Below are 17,796 nucleotides of genomic sequence, written 5' to 3'. Positions count from 1 at the left end.
TCGTGTAAAGAACATTTTATTGAGACATTTATAATTTTACAAAATAACATACAAAATTCTTTAAACCATGGAGTTAAGACTGTGTATGCCACTAATATAGTTAGATAATCGGCAAATACACAATTCAAAGCCCTTAACTTGAAGAGAGCAGCATATTTACAAACAGTCTCACAAAGAAAACACCTTTTTTTTTTTTTTAAAGAACCACAGAATATAATCTTTGTACAGCAGAGATGGTAAACTCCAAAAACAAGTCAACTAACATCTCTGACGCTACTATTATGTATGTGTTACATATGAGCATTTGGGAAAAAAAAGAAAACCTTGAATGTCAACTTTACTGTTGCAGCTTAAAGTCTAAAGTCAGGGAAGCTGAGAGAACAGTGGAGAAAACAAAACGCAGGGATGAAGGGAGCAGGTTAATCCTCCAAGATGTAGTTGGGGTTGACGACCAGAACGGCTTCTTCTTCTGTGCTTGCAGACTCTGAGCCCTTCAGCCCCGCCTGAGACAGCTCGATGAGGATGTGATCCTGAGGAAACATGCACGCTATCAGTTATGTCCACACTTGGTTAAATATAGTTCACGTTGTGTCTGATGGTTAAAGAACCATGTTTTTTTTTTTTTTTTTGCAAAGGGAGGGACTTACATAGTGCACCAGCCTGTGGATGACCTTGTCTATCAGCCCCTTCTTATTGACGAGCTCCTCCTCCGATTCGATCTCTGACTCGATCTCCTTCAGGTACCAGTTCACCACTGCGCTTTTCTTCAGCTCCTCCTCTTCCTCGGCTGCACAGAGGAAATTAGTGAATATAGTGAGATTTTAATTACTGTACATTCAGAAGCAGACAGTAGGAAGGGGAACGCCTCTTACCCTCCTCTGCTTTGCGCAGATGCAGGACCAGCAGGTTGGAGATGCGTTTGTACTCCGTGAACGACAGGCGCAGAGACGATTTGGTGTGGACGCCGGGCTCAGCGTGCCCGTTCACACCGTTGACGTGGCCATTAACACCCTCCACATGGCCATTCACGTGACCGTTCACACCATTCACTCCATTAGGGGTGTGGTCTCCTTGAAAGACAAGAAAGAATCAATGATTTGTTTTCATTAAAAACGCAAACTACTGGTCTAGTTTACAAGAGGGCGTGTGTTTCTTGTGTAACGGTACCTTCCTGCTGCTGCTCCTCCTCCTCCTCCTCTCCCAGTTCTTCCTCATGCTCCAGGTTGATGTCAGGTGTCTCCACTCTGATGATGGACTTGTTCAGAAGACGGAAAGCTTCCTTCACATGTTTGGGCTGCACCTGGAGACGCAAAGAGAAAAGGCAAAGCTCACCAGACTGTATCATGTGACATTCTTTAGAGTAGTTCAATTAGTTCAGCTATCAATGGCAAAGTCTCTGTGCACCTTCCGTGTTTCCTGTACAAACCTCATCACAGCAGTGCATGCGTGCCATGGCCTCCGACAGACGGATCATACTCTCCAGCTGTCGCACTGTTATCCTCCAGGCAGATTTGGCCACTCCACCTGAGCCATCACGCTGACGGAGACGTTTGTACTGCTCGACGATAAACTCCTCTGATTCACTGGAGATCTATGTACATACGGAGTGCAATGGTTAAGATAAAAATACAACAGTTAAACCTGAATTAACCGTTGCTGCAGACAAACACTGAAACACTCACTCACCTTAGGTTTGAACTGCCTGGCAAAGAGAAGGTATCTGCGAATCTCATCCAGAGAATACAGCCTGTCCACTGATTCCTCCACACGGGAGTGCAGGTCCACGATGCGTCTGGCGATAGCGTAGTCCGTCACCTATGAGACACACAGATTCCCGAAAGACTAAATCAGAAACTGGTGTAAGGACATGAAACAAACATAATAAGAGACTCAAACAGCTGAACACAGAATAGTAACTACGTGCTCTCGGTACCTCATTACAATCATCCACCAGGATAAAGAAGAGGTCAAAACGGCTCATGATGGGGGCGGTCAGGTTGACGTTCTGCTTTAGACTCTTGCTACGTTCATAGCGTCCGCCAACAGGGTTGGCAGCAGCCAGGATGGATGTGCGGGCGTTCAGGGTGGCCTGAAGGAGGCAGAGTTCGGTTATTCTGCTGTAGAGAATCTCTTAATGTGACTTCTAACAGGTAAGTCTGGTCATGGTCTGCATTGTAATGCTATAGGAATAATGTTTTTCTCATTATCATAAATTAAAAAAAATACATCTTTTATGTCAATTTTCATTTTTATACAGCAGAACTGTAAAGTTTATAAAGTGTTCTTTTGCCTATGTCGTGCTGGTCGAGGCTGACGTGAGTGTGTTACCTTGACTCCAGCCTTGGTGATGCTGATGGTCTGCTGCTCCATGGCTTCATGGATGGCCACCTGGTCCTTGAGATCCATCTTGTCAAACTCATCAATGCAACATACACCCTGGAGGTAAATATGGTTGTTAATACCCATGAACACATGTAATAAATAATATAACAACACATTTCTTTTACTCTCAACACTCACGTTGTCAGCCAGCATCAGAGCTCCGGCCTCGATGACAAACTCATGGGACTCTTCGTCTCGGACCACAGCAGCGGTCAGACCTGCAGCACTGCTGGCTTTGCCGCTGGTGTACACTGCTCTGGGACTGAACTCCTCCACATGTCTGTACACGTGTTTACATGACACAACTATTAGGTGTGTGTGCGCAACACAGTCAACACATTCACCTGTTATGCCTTACAAGACCCAACCAGTCATAATACAACTTATTTACTTGTATTTTTCTAAACAGATGACAGAACCTTGTGAAACAAATGTGTTACATACTTGAGGAACTGGCTCTTGGCAGTACTAGGGTCTCCAACGATGCAGACGTTGACGTCTCCTCTCAGGGAGGTCCCCTCCATGGTCGTCTTGGGGACGCCGCCGAACAGCATCAGCAGGATGCCGCGCTTCACCTCGTCGTTGCCTGCATCGTCACAATTAGTGTTAAACTGAAAAGTCGTAGCTTTCACACCTTCGAAAAAAAGCAGCCCTGAAGCTTCGAGCATTCAACACTGACCGTGGATGGTGGGGAAGAGGCTGGTGCACAGGTTGTGGTACAAGTTCTTGTCCTGGCTCATTTCAAACACTTTCTCCCATTCCTTCTCCGTCATCTGGCTCTTGATGCTTTCTGCAGTCTGCTCCTCTTCCCGCAGCTCCTTCCCACCAAACTTCAATACCGAAAAGATGCACAGACAGTCAAACACGATGCACATTTGGAACTCATTTGCTTTTTGAATTGATTATCTGCACTGGTAGAAAAGGATGCAATTATGATTTGACTGTCTTACCCGTGGGTTAGTTGGGGCCACATTGCAGGCCAGGAAGGCCAGTCTGTATGACAGTTCCCTGACTCCCAGAGCTTTGAGCCCTCTCAATCCCTCAGACTCAAAACCCTGCGGTCCTCCAGCTACACGGGTACTGCTCTCTGCGCGCACACCTGAAAGGAGACCACACACACAGTCACAATTTGTTTAAAGAAAAAAAACAATATGATCTTTCCTTCTTTCACACTATGTCACAACTGACAGAGGTTTAAAATTTGTGTTTAAAACTGTACCAGGAGTGGTCAGCTGAGAGACGTCTGGCACGACAATGAGGGTCCCAGTGAAGTCACAGCGGTCTCCAGCCTGTGCCGTCTCTACAGCCTCTGCCCTCAGGACGATCTCCAGGGAGCGTGGGATGGAACCACGCGGCAGCTCCGCCTGTGTCTCCTGAATGCGCACCTGAACACACAAGAGTCGAACTCAGTCAGAGACATCAGAGCTTACGCTTCTATCTTTATTTTCCTTCTTATTTACACACACCAAGTTACCTTTTGGAAGTCAATGAACTTGGATTTGTGTGTGTCAAGATGGAAGCGGGAGCGATTGTTGCACACAGGGTTTCTGCAGATGGTTGGTGGGGAGTACTTAAACTGCTGGGGGACATCTTTGATGACTGCCTGGCAGTCCATGCACAGGAAGGTGCCGCTGACCTGAAACCACACGGAAGTCATAATGAACAGGCTGGAACAGACAGGCGCCACGTTACTGTATTTATGCATCACAGCTGCTGTTTTCACGTTGGTTAAAAATGCTGCATTGCAGCATATTCTTTCTGTGGGTCTGTGATAAATCTTACCAGTTCAGGGTGAACTGGGTGTGTCCTCACCACCTGACCACTGATTCTCACCAGGGTGCCGATACGCATGGACGACAGCTCGCGGATCCTACATAAAACACACACAAACAACATTTGTTCGTCAAGTGGAAATCTCAGCAACTACAGACGTGTGCGAGTACATTTCATGTTGAGAACAATACGCACAGTGATTCACAAATCCAACAGCTCATGTGGGCTTGTGTTTCTTACTTGTGTCTGGTGGGCAAATCCTCAATGGCAACGTAAAACTCTTTGTTGAGAGGAACATTCCCATGATCTCTAGCAAAGTTGCGCACTGCTCGGCAGAGGAAGGGATACACCCTGAAAACAGAGAAACCTGCATGTTAACATACAAGTGAACCTACTTTTCGTCTATTCACCAGAGCAGTAGAGTGTGTGCACCATCAGCTGCTTTACTAGATTAAAGCGACTCTACAGAATTATGATTAGAGATTAAACATCCGTTTTCATAAGCTGAGGGTAATGTGGTGACCTGCTCACCTGTAGTACTCCTCCTGGATGGTGGTAGCCAGCTCCTGGTTGAAGCCCTCCAGGTCCATGAAGCTCACCAGCAATGTGTTCCTCTCAGGCCTGATGAGCTCCTCGGCCTCCCGGACATACTTCACCTCCCCATCTCCGGTCTGAAATCTGCACAAGGACACGGGAGAAATAATTAAATATAATACAGATGATCAACACAGCATCGGATCTTCATAATGATGAAGAATATAAAAGTTATGATACGATCAAGTGAGGACACGATCGACAGCTCGCTCAGGCCCAGAACAACACAATAAAACACGGTGCCGACTAACTTACTCCTCCAAAAAAGCCTGGAATAACTTCTGGCATTTTTCAGCCAACTCGTCTTTTACAATCTCCCCGACATTTTCCGCGCTTGCTGTGGCAACATCCATGCTGAAACACAATGAAAAATGACCAAATACTACTAAACGCAGAACCGCTCTGGTCTCGGACAGACACAGACACAGACACAGACAGCACGCCGAAGTCCTCACAACAGTGGCACCGTTTCGCGCGAAAAACGAGACCCCGTGACGTTTGGCGCGCCGCTGTAGACCAATCGGCAACGGTATAGGAATATTTCAGAGCTGGGAGCCAATCAGAGGTGGAAACCTACAATGACGTCACATATCTCCTCCCCGAGGGAGGCTTCCTGTTCATTGATCTGTTCCTGAAAACTAATAAAGTTTAGAGCAAAATGATAAAAACACGTAATAAATAATATCATAATTTCACGATAATCACCAAAAAGTTTGACTGTTATCATTCATGTCTTATCATGTCTTCACAGCTTGAACTCCAGGGCAGAAAACTGTTATTAAAACAGCAATAAGAGGGTTTTGTTTGGGTGTTTGTGATCAGCAGTAATTAGATCTACATGCTATTATTAACTCATAGATATCTATGATATAAATATATACATAGTTATCTATGATATAAATATATACATAGTTATCTATTATATAAATATATACATAGTTATCTATTATATAAATATATACATAGTTATCTATGATATAAATATATACATAGTTATCTATTATATAAATATATACATAGTTATCTATTATATAAACATACATGAATACGTGTATATGTCTGTGACAGTAACAGCATCAGCTCTCAGTGTGTAGTTCTTCACTGTGACTGCTGGAGGGCAGTGAACACTCACAAGTCTTCACCAGCAGCATCAACGTTTGATTTCAAGTCTGTTAACATGTGCACTGATTTAGACTCACAGGTGGTGCAGAAATACGATATCCATCAAGATCTTAGGCAGAGTTGGTGAATGGGAACCATGACCGCCTATCTTACAACGGCACTGTGTACAAAGCGTCTTTCTGTGTGCATTCATGATCTTTATTAAGAACCTTCAAACTATCCAGCCCACTGTGTCTGTTGTAATCATAGCATGAATGTCTTCTCTCATATATCAATGTGCTCACCATAATGCACGTAAAACTGTGTAAGGACACTGAGTATTTTGCCATATTTTGAGAACACATAAAACACATGAAGAAGTGGACTATGCTGCTGAAAGATTTGATAGATTTTTTTTTTTTAATTTCAAACATTAAAAGCAAATAAATAAATAAATATGTGGTTATGTTATGTTAATTCGAGTAAGAATAAGTGTTTATTTAATCTCACCCCTTCTCTTAAAGGTTAATAAAGCTTCCAATTTCATTACAATTCATACATTTATGCACACACACACACACACACACACACACACACGTACAGCGTCAAAAAAAAGTATGTAAATCTTTCATGGTTTTCTGCATTAATTTGTCATAAAATCTAATCTGATCTTTATCTAGGTCTTAAATAATAAAACTTTCTTTGCTCTGGTGGCTCTGTCATATTCATTGGACGTCTCATGTGTTTCTCTCTTAAAGTTGTTTCATAGCATCTCTATTCGGTTGAAGTCTGGGCTCTGACTTGGCCACTCCAAAAGGAGGATTTTGTTCTCTGAAGCCATCTCTTTTCCGTTTTGTGTCATTGTCCTGTAGCATCACTCAACTTCTGCACAGTTTCAGCTGACGTACAGACATTCTCACATTATCCTGAAGTATTCTTTGATACACTTGGGAATTCATCTTCCCCTCAATCACTGCAAGCTGGCCAGACCCTGATGCAGCAAAGCAGGATGTTTTCTCCACCATGATGATATTCAGTGACCTTTTTACGCCAGATGTAGGGCTGTCTGTTCTTTTGATACAGTTCAATATAGTTTCATCATTCCACAAAACTTTTGCCAATACTGCTGTGGAATGTCAACGTGCTCTTTGGGAAAGTTTAGATGTGCAGCAGTGTTCTTTTTAGTAAGCATCCATCTATCCAGCCTTTTTCTCGGGACTCACTCCTGCAATTCAGAATCCAAGTCGGTCACAGCAGCAGTTAGTGAACGATGAGCCACCTTTTAACATTGTGCATTATTACTGAAGAGACCCAAACTATGAAAAGACATGCATTCAATTATATCATAAAATCGAAAATGCTTATTTTATTTATATTTCTTATATTTATATTTCTTATATTTTTCTTATATTCTTCAAAGTAGCCACCTTTAGCTCTGATGACAGCTTTGTAAACTCTTGCTCTCAGTCAGCCTCATAAGGTAGTCACCTGGAACAGTCTTCCAGTTCCCAGAGCTGTTGAGTACTTGTTGGCTGCTTTTCTGCACCCTCCAGCCCAAACTCAAACTCAAAAATGTGTGTTTGGGGTCATTGTCCTGTTGGAAAACAAATGATTGTCCCTCTAAATGCAGACCAGATGGGATGCCATGTTGCCGCAAAATGCTGTGGTAGTTGTGCTGGTTAATTGTTACCAGAGTTTTAACTAACCAGTAGTGTCACCATAGTGAAGCCTCGTCAAGTTCATAGATCAGTGCCTTGCTCAAGGACGATGGCAGGAGGATTTCTAACATTTATGTCTGTTAAAAAAAACGAAGAAATCTGAAGCACCAGGAGAACAGGCAGATACTGAGGTTGCCTCTAGACGTCACACAAAACAAATCCCGGGACCCTGTGCAAGGCCAAACACTGATTCCCGCTGTATTATTCCATTAATTTCTGTTCCCACATCATTCTCACGTCTCCACCTGCTGAGGTCAATACAAACGCTCCCAGCGGCCTATTGGTTTCACCTGTCACATTGTATTAATCCACCAGGAACAAAGCAGGAAGTTATTGCAGGCCATTTGGATGCAGCCCAGTCTCTATTTTCCTCTTTATTTCTCCTTTTGTCTTGACCCCTGGTTTTCCCACAATTGTTCAGAAGCAGGAAACTCACGCTGTCTGAATATGAGGAGGGAACTCAACCATCTGTTGGAAAATGCATACACACAAACTCCTCCCAGTCATTCATAAAACAAGAGTATAAACAATTAAGTCTTAATTATATAATATTTAAAGTACAAGTATTAGCAGCATTAGAGCAACTTAAAATGTATTCCAACACAGTTCTACCACAGGTTGTACAATTACTGCTACTAATATAGAAATACTACATATAGACCTACATACAGCTGAGCAGGTATTGAAATCCAACTCTCTCTTATGCATTGTGTTGTCATTGTGCAGCAGACACCAAACAACCTTGTGCGCTGAGATGAAAACTTTGATGGTGTTAGGTTTGTGGTAACAGGTGAAAAACATGACGACAGGAACAGACAGTTGTGTCGTGCAGCAGGATACGAACATTTTTATTTTTTTAAAAGTCATTTCCTGGTTTATTTTTTATTCAGACGATGACATGTTTTCATTGTTTTGGTGGGGTATTCACTCCGCACAGCGCAAGTTGTAATGAAATAGTGACTGGGATACAATGTTATAAAGTTTAAATGTTTATTATCAAGGACTTTTGCGTCCAGGCTCAATTAAGACGTCAGGACCAGAGCATCATTTATTGGACCACACAATCATCCGAAAGTACTTAAATTAACTTTTTAATTGCAGCAAACCAAAGTAAAAAAAGACCTAAAAACAATCCATAACTGAAGTGATAGTACTACGGTATGACCACAGAGGATACCGTGTGCAAAAGCACTGCATTTAAACATCATTGACCTTATTATTATTCAAATTGTAATTAAAATCCCAAACCAAAACAATAAATGCATATTGCAGCATAAATACCTACTACTTCTGCCTTATACTTGCTCTTGCTGCACAAACATGTTACAGAGTAATGTAAAAAAAAGCTAAAGAGTTCTGTTCTTTTATGAAAGCCAGATGCTGGCTAACATCCTGATTTTCCTTTTATTCCCTCATACATGTTATTTAATAACTCACTGATACATTCAAGCTCCCAGGGATATCACAGAGTGCCAGGGGGTGGTGGACAGTTTTGTTGTGGACTGCTGTGGACTCAACCATCTTCAACTCAACATTGGTAAAATCAAAGGAGCTGGTGATGGACTTTAGGAAATCTGGAAGTCCTGTCACTCGTCTCTCTATACAGGGGGAGGAGGTGGAGGTCATGTCTGAATACAAACTGTGGGGATGTTATTCTGTATTTGTGTTGGAGTGGATCCTTTCTGGTTTTGGTTCCTTTTCTTCCTGCCTGAGTTAAGAGTAACTGTAACAAAGCAAAACAATTTCCCTCTGGGTTTAATAAAGTTTTTTGAATTGAATTGAATTGATTTGGGATGCACATGGCATCTTTTGACAGTCTCCAACTGCATCAGAGACTTTATTTGTATTTCTATCAGAAGAACACATTTTCATTAATTGGGGGAAAAGGAACATCCTGATAAACCACATGCCTCCATCACAAAAGCTGACACCACCCTCATTTTTAACACTTTGCTTTGTGTTTACACGTCAGCATTATACCTGGTTAGACTGTCCTTCGGTGTCTCCTTCACGTTCTCAACTTGATTTACTTCACTGCAGCTCTGCTCTGTGTTGCCTGAGTTCAGAACCGCTCGGGTGTCTGATTGTTTAAGCTGCTTGTTTTTCCTAAAATGAGCAGCAGGAAGTCTTTCCTGTTTTGAATACACTATGAATAGAAGTGAATTGTGTGTCTGTGTGTGAATGTGTGAATGAGAGAGAGAGAGAGAGAGAGACAGAGTGGGCAAGCGAGCAAGACGGTCAAACCTAAGTACCAGGTACATTGATTTTAACCTATCACTCTATACCATTACATATCAAACCACTGAAGCACTCCTACAGTCAACCCCTCACTGAAGTACCGACTTACTGTATTATTCCATCTCACCTCTCTCACAACTCTCCTCTTCATCATCCTCCTCTCTCCTCCAGGAAATGGGACACAGTAAACTTCCAGCTTCTGTTTCTGTCACTTCCAAGTGGAAGTAGGCATGTGGGAAGCACTTGTGTGAGCATTATGTGCGTTATGGTACTGGACCTCCTGACCCCTTTGTGCTCCCTTCTCTCTCACGAAGAAGACGCAAACTGTTTATATCATCAACATAAATCTGACCTGCACACCCACAACACTGCACAACACAAACACATCCTCACGGTCGCTGTCACGAGCAACACACGTGCATGAACTCACACGCGTGAGTCAGACAGCACCTGGTCATCACACGTCTCGAATTTTACTGCGTCCGTGCTCTGGAACAGTGGATTCAGATGGTTCACTGTTCGAATCTGTGTTGGGAATCACCAGATCTCCTCCACAGCCACACTACACATACACTCAAACTGTAAGACTGCCAGAACTGATTTGGACAGTGATGACAATTAAACCGTGTGTGAGTCTAAATTCAGGCTCCTCTGGCTTCTAATAGCACCTTTCCTGCCGTTTGAAGTTGAAATTCTTCCATTTCCCATCTAATCAGCTTGGGTGATTAAACAAACTTATGTGGGTTTTATTGATATCTCTCTGAGACCCAATCTTGGTGAGGGTTAAGGGATTAACGTGCCAGGAAATCACAGTGTTTCACTCAGGAAGCAAAACATTTATTTTAATAATAAAGGCCACTTTCACAGAAATGGTGTTTGCTTGTTTTATTTCAAACATGTACAAAAAACACACACACACACACACACACATGTTGCACTATTGCACTGTTGCTTAAAACAATATTTACATGAGAAAATCCTACAGTGAGGTAGAAGACAAGTCATGGACCAGCAGACTGCTCCTTCCCTTCTCAGTCACTTTGTCCTCAAAGACACAAATACACAGTATATACACATGTACACATAAATACAGCACAAGAAAACACTAGCTGGAATGTAAACTGGAGGATTCAGACTCCGTAGTCGTGGAGGCCCCTGCGCCACGTCTTCGTGGTATAACCTTCAAACTGGATGCTCGACTCAGAGTGAGAGCTCTGCGGGCTGAACTCTTAAAACCGGCCCCCAGGAAGGCGTAGAGCAGCGGGTTCAGGCAGCAGTGTGCGAACGCCATGGGCTCAGCCACTGCCAGCCACACGCTGAGAACAGCCTCCAGTCTGCAGCTGCTGGGCAGGACATCCAGGCGCAGCAGAGCATCCACGGAGATGCCCGCTCCGTAAGGCAGCCAGCACACGAAGAAGCAGAGCACCAAGGCGATGGTGGTCCTGACTGCTCGTCGTTTCTGCCTCTGGCCCCCCAGCGGGCCCCGGGTCAGCCTGGTCACAATGACGCAGTAACACACCAGCAGGACGAGGCCGGGTATCACCAGACCCACCAAGACCAGCTGGAGGTGGAAGACTGCAACCCAGAGAGGAGCGCTGTGCTCTGGGTAGAAGCGTTGGCACAAAGTGGTCCCCTCTCCTCCTTCCTGGGTCCTGGCGAATACCAAGTCAGGAACTGCCAGCAGGCCTGCAGGCAACCAAGCACCTGATGAGGGAAGATTCAAAAAAACACAGACAGTGAGGGAGCTGCGGTGGAAGAAAAGAAGAGAAGAGAAGAGAAGAGAAGAGAAGAGAAGAGAAGAGAAGAGAAGAGAAGAGAAGAGAAGAGAAGAGAAGAGAAGAGAAGAGAAGAGAAGAGAAGAGAAGAGAAGAGAAGAGGACACACTCACCTACATACACCAGTCTATGTGCCAGCAGCTGCCTCAGCCCGCCGGTGTTGGTGTCTGTGGCTCGGACCACTGCCAGGTAGCGGTCCAGGCTGATGAACGCCAGGATGAGCACGCTGCCGTACAGGTTGACCGTGTAGATCACATGCACACTGATGCAGGTGGCCGCCCCGAAGCGCCAGTCAGCCAAAGCTGCCTCCACGGCCCAGAACGGCAGCGCCAGAACAAAGAGGAGGTCAGCAGCTGAGAGATGGAGGCGATACCGGTCTGTGAGGCTGCACTTTGACCTGTAGGTAAATACGAGAGCACATATCCAATCATTTATTTATGTTCTTTTCCAACTTCACAAGATCAGAAATGCCAACATCGACCTTGCAGCCTTCCCCTCACCTGCGCTGGCAGCCCAGCACTATGACGACGAGCCCGTTTCCAGTGATGCCCAGGATGAAGATGAGCGCGTAGACCACAGGCAGGAAGATCTGCTGGAGCTCGCTGGTCATCACGTGCTCCACCTCACAGGGCTCCTCCAGATCTGCACCAACCTCCCCAGAACCGGAACCTGAACCCGTGTCATTGAAGTCGTAGTCATTGAAGAGGATATGCTGGAGAGAGAGGATGGAAGGCGATGAGTAAGGAACAGGAAAAAATAAAAAAGCAAAATGCATCCAAAACACAGACTCCTTACCTCATAGTACGACATGTCGAGACAGTCCCTCTCCTTTCTCAGCGGAGTGAAGTCAAGCTCTCTGACTTGAGGGCTTATATAGCCGCGTTCATGCTCCTCCCCTGCACACTCCGACACATCTGTGTTCCTGCTGAAACATTTTTCCTGTTTTCGAGGTGTCGGGTGCTGATAGTGGTTCTATCACAGGATACTGGGTTGTATGTGTGCGCTGCTTGAATTGTTTTGGCCCTGAGACCTCTTGGCTCATGATAACCAGGACCTATTGGCAGTAGTAGAGAAATCAGATGAGAATCAAGCAATGCATAATCTTTGTGTGTGTGTGTGTGTGTGTGGGGTTGTGTCATTGATTTAAATGTCATTTTCATTATTAAATTAGAGTCTCATCATTGCCTTTGTCGGATATAATAAAACTACATATCTCAAGCCCAAGCTGGTTTGCAGACACATTTCCTGCTCTCTTCCTGACACTAACAGTTCTGACTGTAAGTCCCCATCCTCTCATCCCCCCTGCACTAATCCCCTATATAAACAGAAACACCCGGCAAAAATAGTGTCAAATCTTGAAGAGCTCAGTTCCTTATCTCTTTCTCGGTTTTCCCACCCCTTCCTCCACATCCACTGTTATCAGCACAAAAATCTCAGAAATAACATTGCTGAGCAAAGCGAATATGATACACTGTTTCTGTTTGGACTGTTGTGTTCCTGTGTTATCCTCCGTAAGATGATCCAGATAACTTGCTCGCACTGATTTCTCTCAGCTGACACTGTGACATTTAACAGGTTCACATATTGTCATTAATTTAAGGCTGCATTTCATCTACATGTTGCAGGTGCAGGGTCTGGTTGTTGTGTCCACTGACTCATTGTGACACCATACGGCTGTTTATTCATGACACCTGTGCTTTTCCTGCAGTGACAACAAAATGACTAACGTCGGCCTGAGCGACTGCAGTGATGACTCCTCATGTGTCATTACTTGCATCAGCTGTACAAAGCATTCACTGCACTCCCTCAGCAGATACTTGTAGTGTATGTGCTACATCTGGTGTTGAGAATGAGAACTACTGGCAGCCAAAAAATACACTACTTTATAGATTTGGACCAAATGATGACTCTTCTATGAAAATAACTAGCACCACCATGTGGACTATCAACTTGCAGGATCCACTTCTTGTTGTGAGGTGATGTTGGACATACATCCACCAACCAAAACTCATGAACTCTTCAGATAAACAAACATTTTCAGATGTGCAAATCCTTTATTTGCACATCTGTTTATTTATTTATTATACTCAGGTCAGGTCTAAGTCCAAAATCATGGACCAAATAAGGACTGTTTAAAACAAAGTTTCTTTATTCCGATCATAAATCATACATACAAGAGGATAATACTTTGAAATCTACTTTATTTTTTTTTAAAATAAGGATTTCACAAATCTAAGGATGGATTTGAAGCAGTGATTAAGTTTTAACTAGGATGTCTGACTCTTTTCACACGTGGATCAAAAATGCTACTTTCCCCTTGCACTGCTGAAAGAGCATCTAACTTCAGCTCCTCAGAAAAATGCAAAAGACAAACTTTACTTGCGGTGTGAATGGGATCAAGCTCCACTCCGTCTGCATTAAAACATCTATTAACAGCACCATCTGGAGGAGTCTTTTAGTTCAGCTTCTGTCATCTCGTAGTTCATTCTACAACGGTAGTAGTTTTAGCCAACCTGCTCCTCCATTACTTCTCCAGATGACATCATTGGTTATCTCTTATTTACAATTAGGAACAAATGCCTGCACACGCAAACAGACTCATTCTTTTTTTTCATTGCATTCAAAATTGCAAATCTTTATGGGGCACTGAAAATCTCACAGTTATTCTAAACTGGTCCCCGAATGTACACTAACCCTTAACAGAAGGAGAAGAGAACAGGTCTTTCCAAGATGTGTACACGAGTGCTCATGTACTGTACATGCTACTAAAATGTCAACCATGTCAACACACGGCACTAATGTGAAAAAAAAAGTAACACACATTTATTCACAGTTGTGCATCTGCATGAAAATTGAGAAAAAATAAATAGCATGTTGAACTGCAACAGTACTTAAAGTACAACAATTATGTACAAACTGGGAGAGTTCTGTTACAACAGAAGATAGAAAGCTACACGGGCACTTGAAAACTTAACGATGTAGCTGTTAAAATGAAAAACAGTAAAAATAAAATAATTGTTGAAACATCTGTCTAACGTGTTTCTCTGACAATCATGCTGCTGTTGCTGCGCAGCTGAGCAAGCAAGTCTCTGAAGCCCTTCTTGCTTTTTGGGGACACCTGCTTGGCTGGGAGCTCTCTTGACCTAGTGGTTTCCAGGGTGACAGAGCAGGGGTTCACCTCAACAGCCACATCGCTGCATGTTTGGTTGCTGATTTCTACATCACTACAGTCCTCAAAGCCACTGGCACTACTGTGAGCGCTGGTTGGATGACGACTGTTGTCAGCGGCAGAGCTGATGTGTTGGTCATGAGTGTTTCTGTGGAGACGCTGCTGCTTAGCAACACGAGAACCCTGATAATCATCCCTTGTCCTCTTCCTCCTCTTGTTCTTCTTCCTTTCCTGTCTTACCGGCACATTGACACAGCGCCTGAGGTTCCTGACGTGAAAAAAACACACTACAATATAAGTTTGCTGAGGACGCGTTCACTGTAGGAAATGTGAGTTGTCATTACACATATCACCTCTGAAGGAAAATGTGTGGCCTCGAGCAGGCTGATGGCTGTCCCACATACTGCTCATGTTGCTGCAGAGCTTTTGTGCCCGTCAGTCTCTTCTTGACCAGATTTAAATGGATCAACAGATTCCTGACAAAACAGAGAAGTGTGAATCTAATTAGCAGCTTATTATTTACTTTATTTTGAAGACAATATTGACTCAAACAACTCGACCTACCCTCTTGCATAAAACACCTTTTTTGGCCTCCACGTTTTGATCAGAACCCACTGGTCACAAGTCAGGGACTGAGGATCTGAAGGATGAACCAGAAACACAGGTTACTGTGTGACAAGTTTTCATAACATATATAAATCAACAAGCTAGCAATTGTTTATACTGTATTCACATTTTGGTGAAACTAAATGAATATAAGTGGAATGTCCATCACCCAGTGCACCTGTGTGTATCAGATGAGTAGAGGCACTGGTAACCTAGTAAATTACAGTAACTGATCCACTATTTTATTTCAATTGCAACCAATTAATGTGAAACAAGTTTAAATTTTTTGTGTAATTACCTGGACATTTGTGCACTATTATGACAATATTTCATCCACTTACTGTGAAAACAACAACAAAAAAATCACAAATATAAATGTTCAGTTTTATTGTATCCTGTTACTAGTAACTTTGTAAAATCATATTTTCAATTGAAGAAAAATTATGACTAACTATTAGTACATTTGCTTGTTTTGCACAGTAAGTGTAGCAGCATCTGGTGGCTTGTAAAAATGAAAGCAACTCTTGTGGAGTAGTAAAATAATTTTAAATATTTTGTCCAAAATGCCTTGATATAATATATTTTTGGTGCTGCTAAATGTTAATGTTCTTTATTGCTGTGCTTTTTTTTAACCTCACACAAGTTGAATTAAATTGAAAATTAAACAAAAAATGATTGCATACAGTATTAATTATTACAATGATTATTTTTTATTTGTGTCATAATCATCACTTTACTGCCGATGTTCAGTGTTTTTCAAGATGAATTTAATTTCCCCACACAGATGTAACATTTTCATCTCAAACAGGTCACTCACCATGGTCTAAGGGTTTGTTCTTTAACGGTGCTTTCATCCTCCTTGCCTTCTGATAGAGCTTCTGACAGGCAGAGCACCGGTCCTGTGTTGGCCTGGCGTGATATGAGAGGGAGGGACCGGAAGTAACACTGCTGGTGACAGAGCACCAGTCTTCATCTGACTCGTCCACTCCTCTATCAGCCACCTCTACAGACGTTTCCTTGTCCTCCTTGGCCAAACGCTCTGCTCCATGTGTGCTGTTGATGATGTCGATGACGTCACGTTTGCGTTGATCTGCATTAACCATGCCATCACCAGATCTGCTCTTCCTGCTCTTCCCTGTTGTCTGTCTCCTACCCCTCGGCCTGCGCTGGATAACTTCTTCATCTGAGCTGGGATTTCTCTCTGGGCTCTTCTTTGAGGCCTTTGATAGTCTGGAGGAGCGTCTGGGATACATGGGACTGTCCCACTTCAGACAATACTCCAGTGACCTGTGACAAACCAGTAAATTACTTAGTAGTATGTGGTCGCTAAAGTGCAGAGCTTACCCTCACTTTCAGTGAGATCACAGGAAACTTCTTAGAAGATTTATGTGGTCTTACCTGTGATATTCTACTTTTATATACAAAGAGTGGATGTAAGACTTCAAGCCATCGGCCTCACACCTGCAAAAAGTCAACAAACAACCTTAATGACAGATAATTAAACCCATTTAAAGTTTAAAAAATACAGCAAAGTATCACAAATGTGACCTATGTCACTCCTGAGAGGCTGAATAATGCACTGTCTCTGGCTAGATCACTGCAGACACTGAGCTCAACTACACCTGGAGGAAGGTGATTTGTTAGCACGAACTACATGTTGAAGCTAAATAGCATTTTTTGCTTTGAGCCTCAGGAAACAAGCAGCGCTGTGGTGAAACACTACGAGTCCTCCAGGTCTGTTGTGTGTCCAAACAACCGTTTTTCTAGCATCTCATCGTCACTCAGCACTGAACACAGAATACCGCGACCTTAAGACTTACTTCTCCTCCGCTGGTTCACGGTTTTTCATGGTCTAACAGTTCCCTCGCCAGCTAACAGTTAGCTGAAGCTACAACAGCAGCTAAAGAATAAAAAAAGAAAAGCTCTCTTACTTTTCACATACTGCCTCGCGCCGACTCAGCTCGCGGACAGCCTGTGTTTTGATGAGCTCGAGGACCTGCTCGGAGATGCGCGCGCACCCAGTCAGCGGGTCAGGCCCGCTGTGGCGGTTCTTCTTCTTCTACTGCTTTGTAACAAGAATGGCCGCCACCGCCCCCTACTGGAAGGCCGTCGTTTGAACGAGCTGAATGAACCTTGTCATCAGCCGTGTGATGAGGTAGGTAGAGGTTTAACTTAGATTAGGTGAAAAGTTGCTCTATTAGGTTGAGATCAAGGGACTTTTAAGAAGAAGAATATTCAATTTCTTTGCCCTGAGAAGTCTTGGGTAGCCTTTGCTGTATGTTTTGGGGCATTATTGTATCGCTTCCTCACATCTTCCGTCCAGTGAGAATAAAGAAAATCTAAAGATGAATAAAATGAGATGTTTGTTGTAGTATTTAGTGTGAAGAAGGACAGTGTATAATTCGGATGTGAGGCAATGATCTGGATCGAACCGGCAAGT

At 43.3% G+C, this 17,796-nt stretch overlaps 3 protein-coding genes across 3 annotated transcripts; all 3 read right to left on the bottom strand.

The window, feature by feature from the left end:
• Positions 1-5,197, bottom strand: mcm6 (minichromosome maintenance complex component 6). The gene is made up of 18 exons (XM_026375203.1): positions 5,005-5,197; positions 4,687-4,833; positions 4,396-4,506; positions 4,165-4,252; positions 3,857-4,018; positions 3,602-3,767; positions 3,333-3,481; positions 3,062-3,212; positions 2,827-2,968; positions 2,521-2,662; positions 2,329-2,436; positions 1,934-2,089; positions 1,687-1,815; positions 1,427-1,591; positions 1,168-1,300; positions 873-1,070; positions 648-787; positions 1-530 (listed from the first exon to the last, which is right to left on the bottom strand). The coding sequence occupies exons 1-18, from the start codon at positions 5,100-5,102 to the stop codon at positions 420-422; spliced, it is 2,496 nt and encodes an 831-aa protein (XP_026230988.1). The 5' UTR covers positions 5,103-5,197; the 3' UTR covers positions 1-419.
• Positions 5,198-10,719: 5,522 nt separating this feature from the next.
• LOC113171896 (C-X-C chemokine receptor type 4-like) lies at positions 10,720-12,409 on the bottom strand. The gene is made up of 4 exons (XM_026374635.1): positions 12,377-12,409; positions 12,082-12,293; positions 11,695-11,978; positions 10,720-11,510 (listed from the first exon to the last, which is right to left on the bottom strand). The coding sequence occupies exons 1-4, from the start codon at positions 12,389-12,391 to the stop codon at positions 10,912-10,914; spliced, it is 1,110 nt and encodes a 369-aa protein (XP_026230420.1). The 5' UTR covers positions 12,392-12,409; the 3' UTR covers positions 10,720-10,911.
• A 1,310-nt stretch (positions 12,410-13,719) lies between these two features.
• si:ch211-227n13.3 lies at positions 13,720-17,294 on the bottom strand. The gene is made up of 6 exons (XM_026373642.1): positions 17,177-17,294; positions 16,755-16,817; positions 16,174-16,643; positions 15,315-15,390; positions 15,104-15,226; positions 13,720-15,018 (listed from the first exon to the last, which is right to left on the bottom strand). The coding sequence occupies exons 1-6, from the start codon at positions 17,203-17,205 to the stop codon at positions 14,613-14,615; spliced, it is 1,167 nt and encodes a 388-aa protein (XP_026229427.1). The 5' UTR covers positions 17,206-17,294; the 3' UTR covers positions 13,720-14,612.
• Between the last annotated feature and the right edge of the window lie 502 nt (positions 17,295-17,796).

Source organism: Anabas testudineus, chromosome 17 (genome assembly GCF_900324465.2).
Source record: "Anabas testudineus chromosome 17, fAnaTes1.2, whole genome shotgun sequence".
In the NCBI taxonomy this organism is placed as follows: Eukaryota; Metazoa; Chordata; class Actinopteri; order Anabantiformes; family Anabantidae; genus Anabas; species Anabas testudineus.
The sequence above is the reverse complement of the archived record's forward strand: the minus strand, read 5'-3'. Positions and strand labels throughout refer to the sequence as shown.

Coding starts and splice junctions, on each gene's coding strand:
- mcm6 (XM_026375203.1), bottom strand. CDS start 5,102: ATGGATGTTGCCACAGCAAGCGCGGAAAATGTCGGGGAGATTGTAAAA. Junction 1,816..1,933: donor TGGTGGATGATTGTAATGAG/GTACCGAGAGCA, acceptor TGTGTCTCATAG/GTGACGGACTACGCTATCGC. Junction 531..647: donor TCCACAGGCTGGTGCACTAT/GTAAGTCCCTCC, acceptor ATGTTTCCTCAG/GATCACATCCTCATCGAGCT.
- LOC113171896 (XM_026374635.1), bottom strand. Junction 11,979..12,081: donor GTGCTGGGCTGCCAGCGCAG/GTGAGGGGAAGG, acceptor ATTTACCTACAG/GTCAAAGTGCAGCCTCACAG. Junction 11,511..11,694: donor ACATAGACTGGTGTATGTAG/GTGAGTGTGTCC, acceptor TTCCCTCATCAG/GTGCTTGGTTGCCTGCAGGC.
- si:ch211-227n13.3 (XM_026373642.1), bottom strand. CDS start 17,205: ATGAAAAACCGTGAACCAGCGGAGGAGAA. Junction 16,818..17,176: donor CGTGAACCAGCGGAGGAGAA/GTAAGTCTTAAG, acceptor GACTTTTTGCAG/GTGTGAGGCCGATGGCTTGA. Junction 16,644..16,754: donor ATAAAAGTAGAATATCACAG/GTAAGACCACAT, acceptor GGTTTGTCACAG/GTCACTGGAGTATTGTCTGA.